The sequence below is a fragment of the Apus apus genome, chromosome 11, assembly GCF_020740795.1.
Source record: "Apus apus isolate bApuApu2 chromosome 11, bApuApu2.pri.cur, whole genome shotgun sequence".
NCBI lineage: Eukaryota > Metazoa > Chordata > Aves > Apodiformes > Apodidae > Apus > Apus apus.
The window spans coordinates 1,726,904-1,739,832 of NC_067292.1; the positions used below are offsets into that span (position 1 = coordinate 1,726,904).

General features: G+C 47.9%; 1 protein-coding gene across 10 annotated transcripts in view; it reads right to left on the minus strand.

Annotated features, from left to right (window-relative positions):
- ZC3H18 (zinc finger CCCH-type containing 18) overlaps nt 1-12,929 on the minus strand; it is a 48,905-nt gene that overhangs the window by 9,693 nt on the left and 26,283 nt on the right. For all 10 annotated transcript variants that reach the window (XM_051629706.1, XM_051629704.1, XM_051629698.1 and 7 more), the window contains 4 exons: nt 5,664-5,864; nt 4,182-4,307; nt 2,506-2,607; nt 808-951 (listed from right to left, as the gene is read on the minus strand). In XM_051629706.1, the coding sequence (XP_051485666.1) occupies nt 808-951; nt 2,506-2,607; nt 4,182-4,307; nt 5,664-5,864 (573 nt within the window). The remainder of the gene's footprint in view (nt 1-807; nt 952-2,505; nt 2,608-4,181; nt 4,308-5,663; nt 5,865-12,929) is intronic.

The window sequence follows — 12,929 nt, forward strand, 5'->3', positions numbered from 1 at the left end:
CAAGGGTGCATGATGATTTGCAGCAGTACTTGGCTGGCTCCATGTCCCCCCAAGTACAGGCAATGCTACCTGACCTCATCCTGTAACAGTTGTAAATACAGCACAATGGATCAAGCCTGATAAACACACTGAAATGCAGACAAGTTGTTTGAAAACCATCAGAAGCCTCTCATTTTGAATGCAAAGGGAGGAGAAAAAGGCAGCAAAAACAGTTAAGAGGACACACAGAACAAGTCACTTTAAACATTCAAACTAGTTCCACAGGATGAAGCCAGGAAAAAAAGTTGGGAGCCAAGAAGTTGTGTCCTGGGGCCTGGAAAAGTAGCAGAGCTTTTCCTCCTCTCCTCCAGCAGTACTGCTGGATGCTGATGAACCAGCTCCTGGGACCATAGAAACATTCCCTGGATACTGGGACATGTTTAGAGTAAACAGGGCCCAAACCCATCACCACAAACCTCGACCCTCCAACACATCAGATCTGCTCTCTGGCCCCTTTACTTCCTTGCTGTGGGGCCTTTACCACCCACAGCTCTCAAACTTGCCTTTTTTTACACTGCAGACCCTACCTTTTGGCACATTTCATGTATTCCACCTACTCCATCCCCCTACCAGCCTTCAGAGGCAGGAGCCACTTACTGTGGCAAGTCACCAGCATTCACCCCCAACTCCTTCCCTCTTCCCATTTCCTCCTGCCCCAGGAAACACATTGCTTTAATGCTCAAGAGCCCTTGTACTCCAGAAAGAAACCCAGGTTTTGCTCTATATTCTAGGAGATCAAGCCTCACTCCACCCCACAAGCTTTCTTACCTCCTGGGTGGAGTCCTTGTCTGACGTTCCTTCCTTCTTGCTTCTCGATTATCCCCTGGCTTGGCTGGCTCGGGTGCAGCTGCTGTAATTTTGGTGAGCGGCTGAGGGACTGGAAGGGCAGCTAGTTTCTTCACAGATTTTTCACTACCAAAAAAAATAAAATCAATCAAAAATTTAACGTCTGTGACCAAAGTCAGCAGACACAGAACACACATTCTCAAAAGCAATGAAATGCATCCAGTGTTTGTTGTTGACTAAGTATTACAAACGTGTAACTGCTGGAGCTACAGACACTTGGCTATTACATCAAAATCCTGTCAAGCAACACACTCCCTGAAAGGGATCTGCTTCCCATGTTCCACATCAAGTTAGCTTTTCAGAGACAAGTTACTATACAACAGTCAGTTTTGGAGACATTCAACTTGTAAATTAACTAAGGAAGCAGACTGGGGAATCACTGGATCTTATCCCTTCAGTCCTGGGTGTTTTTATCCAAAACACACACACCTACTTCAGATTTGCCAGTCATGCTCACAGCTCCTGCAAAAAGGCTCTTTTTCACTCCATGGCATGGATCAGCAGGGTGTTAAAGAGCCCATGTGTGTAGAAGTCTCTGGGTTCACATCACCCTGTGGAACATTTAAAGGGCAAGGCCACTGCACGGGACAGCAGAGCGAGGTGCTGGTGACTGCATCCAGCACCCATAATGCCAGACAGGAATATGGACTGTTAATTCCTCCTCTTCTGATGAAGAATACCTGCCCTCATCCCCTGCAGAACACGGGATTAATTGTGTGCAAAGTTACACTGCAAGAACAATCCCTGTGCTAGTGAGGCTGCTAGCGTGTGTCACCAAACCAGCCCTGCAATGTGCACTGGGAGGGTGCAAAGTCATGGCTGCAGGGGAGTGTGTTCGCAAAGGGCTGAACCCTCTGAGCTGAGGAGAAAAAAAAAAACCAAACAGGTCAATAAGGTACAAGAAGTGTGGCAAAGGGGATTATTCTGTATTCTGGAGAACTCAGGGGGATTCCCACGAGGCAATTTCTTTGCAGGTCACCTTAAAAGAGGTGACATCACTATAGTGTTGTGTCACCCTCCGACATATCCATCATTTACTGTTTATTACAGGAGTTTGTGAAATAGCAATTTCAAGCATTTAAAAGAGCAGGAGTGTTGGCACGATCTGTGGAACCAACAGCCTCACAGCTGTAGCACTGTTTGAACTTGGCACCAATATTCAAAGTAGATGGGGCTGAACCATTTCTCTATTCTAAGGCTGTTCTCTACTGTCCTACAGTAGAGGAAGGGATGAAACTTTATTACAGCTCCTGCAGAAACACCTGCACATGCAGAACATGTAAAGTGTACACATGACAGGGACCTTGACATGGCACTTAGGGACATGTTTTAGTGGTGTTGGGCAGTGTTAGGTTAAAAGTTGGACTCGATCTTAAGGGTCTTCTCTAAACTAAATGACTCCATATTAATACTTAAAGATACCTGTGCAGTATAGCTTGGATTTAATAAGTTAAAGTATCATCATGTAATTAAATATGCAAAGCCACATGTGGGTCATGTTTTGCATCTTCCATTTCTTCCTTAAACTGTTAGCCAGGTCAGAAGGGTCTGACTGAGGGGTCAGGCTACTGTTTGGAGACTTTTCTGCACTGTGCTATCACAAGGGAGAGGAAGCCTTACCCTTTACCAGCAGGTGGTAACAACTCCCCTTTGGCCTTGGCAAGCGGCTTGTGTGGAGACGGTGTTGGAGAAGGAGAAGGTGAAGATGAGAAGGATCGTGACCTAAAAAGGAAGGACACATCCCTCAGCTCAGCCTCTGGCACTGCAGGAGTGGCTTCCCGTGCATTTAGCCATTGCTCCTGCCTGCAGCCAGTGACCACATCCCACGAACTAGTTCCTGTGGGTCTGAGTTGATCCTAATTTTTATGTTTGGACTCTGCTCAACAAAAGCAACTTCTGTGAGCAGAGCAGTGGCAGGCACAGAAAACAACAGGAAGAAGTAGGGTTGGCTGCAAGAGAGGCACACTCCTGGGTACTCCACACCAACATCTGAGGCTTCCTCCATGCTCACTGCGTTTTCTCCTTAGGGAGAGAATTCCTTACTCCAGGAAAGTAAGTGGAATTTTGGCTTGCAAGTTCAGCACAATTTGTTTCATCGTGCTCTAGGTAACTCCTAGTGCAGTCCACAAGCCTTTAAACAGCAGCAGCAAAGCAAAAAATAAACCTTGGGAAAAAGACACCAAAAATAATCTAACTGGGTATCTCTAATTTCTGGAACACAAGGAGAAAAATCATGTGGAGTATATCAAAGCCAACAGATCAAAGGGCTGAAGCTGTTTCCCAAGATCAGGAGTGACCAAAGAGACAAGGCTCTTACCCAGCACGTCAGACGCTGGCATTCAAGTGATTCACCCACTGCCAAGACTGGAAGTACCCTTCTTGCAGGCTCATACTTCAGAGCCAGACACCATGGTGACTGGCCTGGGAAGGACAGTTAGGCACCTGGGTGTTCCTCACCCTCCCACTTTCAGAGAGAGGCATGATAATCACTGTGTGTCACCTGTGCCTGGCACTGTCCTGCAAGGAACAGAGCCTGAAATGGGGGGTGGGGGGAAGGTCAGCCTGCTCCCCAGACACAAATGTGCTGGTGTTGAGATCAGCTCCCACCTGAGCCTTTCCCAGGAGAAACCACCTCTCCCAAAGTGACACTGTGCACTCCCATCAACCGTGTGATCCACTCTGGGGATCTGTGAGTTCTCAGCTCTGAAGAGGTATCTATCCAGGGAGACAGTTCTCCTGCTATGCATATTCCAGACTTGGGAAACTGTCTGCAGGGGCAAGGAAGTGGCAGAGCAATAGACATGCCTCTGTTTAATCAGCATGGGACACTGAATTGCTGCTTTGAAGAGTCAGGACTATCACGAGGCACAACTGCATGGGCTGCTTTAATAAAGAAAAGTGATTTGCGTCTTTAAATAGAAAATCCAGTGCAACAGAAAGGAGATGCCAGTAACTCCTTCCAATCATAAAAGGCAAATGATAGCAATGTTGATCCCAGCCAGGCTCCTACAACTGCACAGCGACCACAGGCATGGGAAACAGCCCAGCCCCACCAGGACCATACTGGTGGGTGTGGGTACTGGGGAGAGGAGGGGGTGGCTGACAGATCTGCTTCACTCCACCACCAAACCCTCAGGCTGCCTTGCAGGCTGCTGTATTTCCCTCACTCAGGAAAGTGCTCTGGATGTTTTATTTCAAGAGTTAGCCACTTGCTTGTAAGCAACAGCAAAAGCAGCTGCTGGCAAGTGGTTGGAAAGCAGTTTATCCCATTACTTTCAAACCCAAGGAGCTGTTACCTGGACCTGCTGCCTGAGAAAGAGCTGTGTCTTGAGGAGCGACTAGAGTAAGAGCTGTAAGAAGATGATCTGGAACGAGACCGTGAGGAACCTGATCCAGAGTAGGTGGATGAACGAGAAGAGGACCTGAAAGAAAAGTATTCAAATTCAGCACCTCTCGAGAAGCCCTCTGAGACCAAGGTCTTGTTTCCAGTACACTCTTCCAAGTTCTCAAACACTGCTCAATAAATTACCTGCCTGCTCTTTGATGGCCTGCCAGGACTATATCCCTTCCTCAGTCCTCATCCCCACCTTCTCTTTTAGAAAATATCTTGCTGTTCCTACCCACTGTGTGCCCATGAATAGACCCTCCCTCCTTTAGCTACTGGACTTTCCATCCCTTTTTGGGAATTCCTTCCACACAATTTTACCCCTTTTCACCAGACAATCCCTGATAGGCTGGGTCACAAGGGAGAAAACAGAAAAATCTCAGGTGCAGTGATCCCAGCAAGAAAAGCTATCTGCTTCAGGAGGGCTTTGGCTTTTAGATCTGTATCTTCAATTCAGTGTGTTCCTCATTCCACTCTGATACTTTTCCCCCCTCTTCTCAGGAGCTTCAAGTTCAAGCACTTAAAGAAAATGGATCTGGCTTATGCCTCAACTCTCCAAGATTCAGGGCTCTTCTTTCTGGAAAGTGTTTTTTATTTAATAGAATCACAGAATCATTAAGGTTGGAAGGGACCTTAAAGATCAAGTTCCAGCCCCCTGCCATGAGCAGGGACCCCTACTATTAGATCAGGTTGCACAAAACCTCGTCCAACCTGGCCTTAAAAACCTCCAAGGATGGGGCATCAACAACCTCCCTGGGCAACCCATTCCAGTTCCTCACCACCCTTAGAGTGAAGAATTTCTTCCTAATATCTAACCTAAATCTCCCCTCTCTCAGTTTAAAATCATTACCCCTTGTCCTATCACTACCTTCTCTGATGAAAAGCCCCTCCCCAGCTTTCCTGTAGGTCCCTGTCAAGTACTGGAACATCCACTGGTTTCCAGGCTCCACTAAGGCTCTCTCAAGCTTCCACAACCCCAGTTTTTCCCCACAGCATCACCATGCTCTTCCTGGAGTGGGCCCATCTCATCCCTCCAGCACCCCTGGAGTGAAGAGGCTTCAATTTTCAGACTTTACAGCTCTTCCTGCTCCTGTTAAGGTCAGCTTTCATCTAGATGAGCGACTCATCATCTAGACTGCTTCCAAGTCTAGTCCTCTGCAGAGTGGTTTTTCCAAGGACCTGTCTTTCCTTACCCTTCAACAGATCACATCCACACTCACGTGCTCCCCTTAGCTCCCATCTCACCACGTACATACCTGTGTCCAAAGCTGTTACTAAGCAGCAAAGCCTTGAACTGCTTTCCCAAACATCTCAACCCCCTTCCATGGCCAAGAAGAACCCCACAGCATTCCCAGCAAGGCTCGGATGCGACACGCTCTTCACCTTCCCTCACCTGGAAGAACCAGAAGCAGATGCTGAAGAAGCAGAGGTTTTTCGGCGCCTCCGTGCGCGGCTGGGAGAGACAGAGACCCCCAGCTTCTTTTTGGGGGACTTGGATCGGCGCCAAGGGTCCTTCCACTCATCTGCTCTCTTGGACTGAGTGGTGGCAATTGCAGTTGCCTCCTTCTCCTTCTTTGGTGGTTCAGGCTGACGGCTGGAAAACAAGAGGATTTAATTAGCTGGGACTTTTTTTTTTTTACAGAGTAAGGCCAGCAGAAACACAGGGCTGGGAGACCTCAGAAATTCCTCCTTCATACCAGTACTAGCTCCTCACCTTCCCTGCAGGGCATCCAGCATCATTCTGGGGGAGGATGCAGTGTTAGAAGTGCTTTCATTTTGTACATCACTCACTTCAAGCCCATCAAAACCTGTAAGTTTTGGCAACTATGCGGCTGCACTAGCCAGGCAGTGAGTGACCTGCCAGCTGACTTCAGCTCTGGCTTTTGGACTGAAAGGAACAGACACAAGTGCATGTAAGAGGGAATGGGAAAGGTGATTCTTCCTCCACTAGAGCAGGAGCAACCCAGACCTGGTAGGCAGCCCCCAGTGCAATGAAAATACTAAAGAGAGCAAGATTAAGGACAGGCTTGGAGCATGTCTCAATCCAGCAAACTTCTGGAAACAGCCAGAGAAGAGATCCAGCCTCAATTACCCCCCTGGTTTCCTTATCAGAACAACACGTGGGACTGTGTCACAAGCCTTCCCACAGCCAAGACACATCGATCTGTTTTTACCCTCACAAAGGGGACAGTTACCTCATCAGCTGAGCACAAAGCAGTTTGTAATGGCTGTTTTATCACCGTATTATTATAAGCACTAGGTGCTTAAACACCATCAAACATGCTCTCCTGTTGTTGATAACCATGGAGATGTGAGTCAGGCTAGACACTCTCCATCCCCTCCCTTTCTTTTTAAGGGCTCTTTCTTGGGTTTCCCCTTTTTCTGTGATTCATTTGGTGTCCATTCTCCTTTACAACCCTCTGAAATTAATTCAGGGTTAATTTTGCATTGTCTGCACCAGACAGCTCCTGAAGTGCTCCAGGATGAGCTTCTTCAGGCCTAGACTTTATTACCTCTCTTATCTACGGGATTTAATTTGGGATTTTTCCTTGCCCTTACTCTAACCTGCACATGACTGTTCAATCACCTGCTTCTAACCTTCTCCCTCAGGTTTTAGGCAAAGCTTGTGCTTGCTAAAAGGTTTATGAAGTCTGTGGCACTCGAATTACCAGCTCAATGACGAGCTTATTCCTTTCTCAAAATAATGAGCCCTCTCACCCTCAGAATTTGGGGGAGGAAAGGCACCTTCCACCGCTGGGTTCAGCCCGTACCACCCCATTAGTCACACGAGAAGCAACCACTCCCCACCCAACTCCCTCTACCTTTTGAGATAAAAAAGAGCAACCTCCAAGTTTTCTAATAATTCTACAGACTGCTTCTTGCCACAACACTTTTTTGACAGACAACAGGATAATTAAAGCTCTTCATTAGCAGCCTGTTCTGCCCTTTGAAGGCTCCACTAGTCACTAAGAAGTCTCACCTCCTCCTTGCTTGGCAGTATTAAAACACAGACTCAACACAGTTCAAACTCCCACAGCTTCTTATCTCTTCCCTGACTCCAGAACTTGTACACGTTGACTTTAAAACCCAGTGCAGCATCCTGCTCTTTCCCTGTCTTGGCTGATAGAACTACAGCCATTTGTCCCACATCTGCCTTGGTATATAGAGAATTTTATGGAAGGAGAAATTCTCCCTTCATGTCCACCTCTCCCACAAATCTCATTTCAGCTTCAGAAGAGGATGCTGACATATGAGCACACACAACTGCTGACTGCCTAGGAACCAGAGTCCTGAGCAGGGTTATGGCTCAGCATTATTCACCAGCATCTTCAGTTAGCATCATCACCCTTTCCAGCTCTGCTCATACACTGCTTAACACCCCACATGGTGTTTGCAGTGGGTTGGTCTAGTTTTCCATGTTGTAGCCACAACTGTATCCAAGTATCTAATCACAGAGGAAGACATGACTGTGAATACAGGGTTGAGACAGATTGGACCTGTTATTTGTATTCTGATAACACTAAAGAGTCATAGCCAGGGTCAAGCTCTCCTTCCAGCAGATGTGGGGCAAACTCATTTTAAAGCCATCTTAACCTCTGGCCTTATCTTCAAAGCAACTAAGTGCAAAGCAGGAAGAAAAAGAAGGTCGAGTGCAGCCCACACACCTTGCATCAGGCAGCAGCAGAGAGGAGGACACGACCATGTGAAGATGCTCGTGAATAATGCTAGACCACGTCCCTGTGATGTCCCTTCCTGAGGGATTGCAGTCTGCATGCTTTGGGAGACGCAGGGGGAATATTCAGGTGGGCAGAGAGGCAGTGTCCATCTCAAGACCTGGATAAAGCCTGCTGAGATGCTTTTCACTGCAGCGTCCACGATGGCAAACGTGAAGTAACTCAAACAATCTTACCACTCTCCAGGCTCAGCTCTCTCCTGCAAGAGTTTTCAGAAGGAAAAGTCTCCTACAAAATGTACTCCCTGTCTCTTAGAAAAAAAACCAAAACAACAACAGAATAACTTGCCCACATCCACATCCAAGAGGAGCATATCCTGGAAGCTGAAGCTCAGCTCCCATTCCACGTGGGAACAACTTAGGCTGAACTCCACAGCTTGGGCGCGAGCTTGGAGCAAAGATGACTATGAAAGCAAATCTCATTACTTGCACCTATTACCTGGTTTGATGCAATTCTCTCTTGATGAAGTCACTTTCTGGAGGAAAGGTTTTTTTTCCCCAGGAAAACCACAACTGAAAGCCTCATTTCTGGATATGCTTTGGCTTTTTGACTCAGCAGTGAACACGTCACCACACTATAGCCGTGAGACAGACGATGCGTGTGTCGGGACATCTTCAAAGCCTTTCCTCAAGAGTTGCCTGTATGCCCAGCATGTAGGATCACCAAATAAACTTGTTCAGCTTAATACAAGGGACTGGCATCTGATGCCACTTGGGTCATTTCTGCCAGTGGAATTCAGGAGTCAAAATTGAAAGTAAGCCTGAGCAACTGCCAAGATCCTCACCACCCTCTTCTGACTGACATTTCAATTACACCCGCTACGATTTTAACCGAAGAGACTGTTAGAGGTCAGCAGCCCACAAAGTGATGCTTCAGACTGACTCCTGCATATGGGCACTGTGCAGTCACTGGGATAAGAGCAGAGGAAGCCATAAGGCTTGCAGAGAAAAGCCTGCTGAGAAGAGGCAGCTGGGCTGTGGCTCCCAGCCAGAGCAGGCAGGAAGGCTGCCCAGAGCCACGCTGAACACAGCAGCAGCTCCTGGTGCTGCACTGTGGGGCGGGCTGAGCAACATATCCAACCCTGAGGAGGATCAGCTTCTCTCCTCATTTTCACTCGTATGACTGGGTCATTTCCCCTTCCTGCTTTGTGCTGGATCTGGCGCTTCCTGGAGCTCTCTGAGTGCCAACGTGATGCCTTCGTTCACCAGGGAGAAGGGGGAAAAAAATAAAATAGAAGCAGTTTTCTGCTGCATCAGCAGGTCCAACCAGCCTACGGCAGGGTTTGAACAACTGCAGGAGTGAAGAGAGGAGGGGAGCAGCCTGGCTGCTTTCAGTGGCTGAGCCACCAGCTCAGCTCACAGCGCTTCATACAAGGTCCTCCTCAGCCCAGCACAGTTTCCCAGGCTGGTGCAGTCCACCCTGCAATCAAATCTTTGAGAACTGACTCCCAAACTAGGTAAGCCGAAAGGTTAAAAAAAAATGACCAAGGGAGAAAAAGAGACTGACAGGACAGACTGATCAAAAGCAGCTTAACGTCCCTGCAGAGCCCCAAGGAGCAGCATCCTGCATCACCAAGGCACAACCAAGGTCTGCAGAGCTTCATTATTTCTGAAGCCCATTTTAACCTTAAAATAACTAAATGCTTTATTTTCCAGAACGACCACGTTCATGTAAATTTGGCTGGAATTTAATTACAGCAATCAAGTGGAGAACTGAAGCTGAACGTGGCTTTGGCAATAAGAGGAGGAACCAAGGCAGCTCCAGCTGGCAAAGCAAACCACAGAGCAGGTCGGCCAGCTCCCCACTGCTCCGGCTCCCAAAGACACTTGGCTGGAAGCACAGCACAGAATTCAACAGGAATTTGGAGAAGGAAAAGCAGAGCTGCACGGCTCAAGTTTTTCTCCTCATGTATTATGGAAAAAGATGCTGAAGCATTTTTGATCTGTGAGGGGAAAATAAGGCTGCTGGGGAAAGTGCTTCCTTCCCTCCCCTCTCCCGTGGGACACGGCTCCCACGGGCAGTGCAAACCTTATCACCCACGGTCACTGGTGACATCAGCCTGGCTTCAGGGCTACTGTTTTGGCTGGCAGCTCCAGCTCAATCTGCTGAAGGAGTAAAGTCCACTGATGATTGAGAAGCCTGGTCGTTCCTTGCAGGAAAGCGGGCGTTGCGTCAGCAGCCCTGGCACCAGTTCTCCTATGGTGTCAGTGGAATTTTCCAGAGGAAGTGGTCTCGAGGAACAACTGGAGCCATGTGCCAAGGCAGCTGGGAAGGGACCTGCAATGGCTGCAAAATCCCCTCCAGCAGCGTGCATGGACACTGGAAGATTTTTTCCCATCTCGGCAAAATAAAGTCACTTGAGCGGCTGGCAAGGGACAACAACTCCCAAAAGCCACCTCTACACAGCTAGGACAGAAATGCTGACCCTTCGCGCCAGTGCTAATTGATCTTGGTGAAATACTAGCAAAGGTTCAGCTCTTCTCAAAACATTTTGATCTAAAGCAGAGTTATCAGCTGCTCAAGAAAAAAAAAAAAGGAAAAAAAAAAAAGACAAGCCCTTCTTCAAAGCCTGATGGGGAGAGGCTTTGAAATTAAATAGGAGATACAATCTGAACCTGCAGTATGAAATCATCACAGCAGGTAGATAAACATATCTGAGATGTGATCTACCCTAAAGGCTGAGCATTTGATGCCTTGAGAGCCTTCTCTAAACGAGAGGGACCCGTGTGCAGCGTTTCGGCCCCGTCTTTGCAATGCTTTAATGAAAGCCAGTGTGGGAGATCCCTCCAGTCATTCAGAGTCTGAAATGCCAAAGAAAAATGCATTCCTGGAGATCCACATCTGAGTCACTCGCTGCCCTTCTGCATCTTGATTTATGGTTACGAAACCTTCTCCTTTTACTGTGGAAGCAGAGGCAGAACCTCAAGAACCATGAAGACTACAGGAAAACTCCAGTCAACAGAAATGGTTGGTGGAGAACTTTTCCAAGTTTTGCTGATTTGGTTGGTGGAGAGATTTTACTATCACTAACTTCCCAAACTAACTGGGAGCATAAATGAAAGCAAAGCTGTCTAACCAGCTCCCACAGCTCCAGCTGGAAGCTGCACCACAAAAAAAAAGGGGATGTAAACAAGTTGTTAGAACGTTTAGCACCGTGCTGTTATCATACAGGTAACAGGTCTTCAGACTGAGTTTGCAGAGCAGCATGGGACGTGTTCACAGAATCAAGCTCTGGAGGTGGGGAGAAGGGAAATCCTCTTTGGGGTGACTCTGCACCGTGTGGCACTGCAGGCAGCACAGCAGGGCTTGTGAGTGCAGGAGGACAGAGGTTCAGCCCAGGCTGGAGTCCATAAACCTCACTTCAGCCTGGGAAACCCAAGGGCCTGGGGCCATTTGCTTCTCTTAACTCACTGCACTCCTAGAAGCTGCCCAGGGAATCATAGAAATATTCAGGTTGGAAAAGCCCCTTGGGACCATCGAGCCCAACCATCATCTCTACTCTACAAAGTTCTCCCCTAAACCACATCCACCAACACCACATCCAAACGACCCTTCAACACATTCAGGGATGGTGAGTCCACCACCTCCCTGGGCAGCCTGTTCCAGTGTTTGACCATTCCTTCTGTGAAAATTTTCTTCCTAATGTCCAGTCTAAACCTGCCTTGTTGCAGCTTGAAGCCATTCCCTCATTGTGTCCCTAATCACCTGTGAAAAGAGACCAGCACCAACCTCTCTACAATGACCTTTCAGGTAGTTGTGGAGCGATGAGGTCTCCCTTCAGCCTCCTCTTTCTCAAACTAAACATTCCCAGCTCCTTCAAATGTTCTTCATCAGATTTATTCTCTAGGCTCTTCACCAGCTTTGCTGCCCTCCTCTGTACTCTCTCCAGTGCCTCAATATCTCTCTTGAATTGAGGTGCCCAAAACTGGACACAACACTCCAGGCGTGGCCTCACCAGTGCTGAGTACAGGGGGACAATCACCTCTCTACTTCTGCTGGTCACACTATTTCTAATACAGGCCAGGATGCCATTGGCTTTCTTGGCCACCTGGGCACACTGCTGGCTCATATTCAGCCGCTTCTTAATTAGAATCCCCAGGTCCTCTCCTGCCAGACACTTTCCAGCCACACTTCCCCAGAGTAGAGCTGGGGAGTGGAGCGCTGCCTGGGGTTGTTGTGGCCCAAGTGCAGGACCTGGCACTTGGCCTTGTTGAAGCCCAGATCATTAACATTAGCCCAATGATCCAATCTATCCAAGTGTCTCTGTAGAGGAAGGTGCCGACATCTGGAGAGCAAATCTCTGCTTCCTGACAGAGTCTGCTTTTCCCCCTCAGTAGCTGATCACGGAGGTAAGACTCATTTCAGAGCACTCCAGGGTTTTACTGATACCTGATTTGGAAGCAGGAAGAGCCCACAGTTGTCTATCCTGCCTGCTTTTCCTCCTGTGGCAGGACAAACAGAAACAAATGTAGGATTTCTCATAAGAAACGAGGACATCTCCACAGGGAAAACCAAGAGAAGACAAACCCCACCAGCCTAGTGCACCATCTTTATACAAAGTGAGGAGATGCTGTTACCAAGCCCACCAAAACAGCCAGCCCCGTCTGAGCAACAGCTGCTTTCCTAGAGCCCCTACACTCAAAAACCAGGGAGCAGATCCAGCTGGCAGCAGGAGACCACCAGAAGCTGTCGGAAAAGGTGATGACAACCCAGGAACACTTTAGAACTACAGATTCTTCCGAAAAACAAGTTCAGTCAGTTTTTGATCACACACATCCACACACAATCATGAATCACTCCATTTGCATGCTCTTATTTTTTTGCCGCTCCTTTATCTAATCAACCTCATTCCAACACTTTCTAACTTGCAAGCCCTGGGTAACCTGCATTCATTGATTTTACACTCCAGGTTATCCTGTTCATTA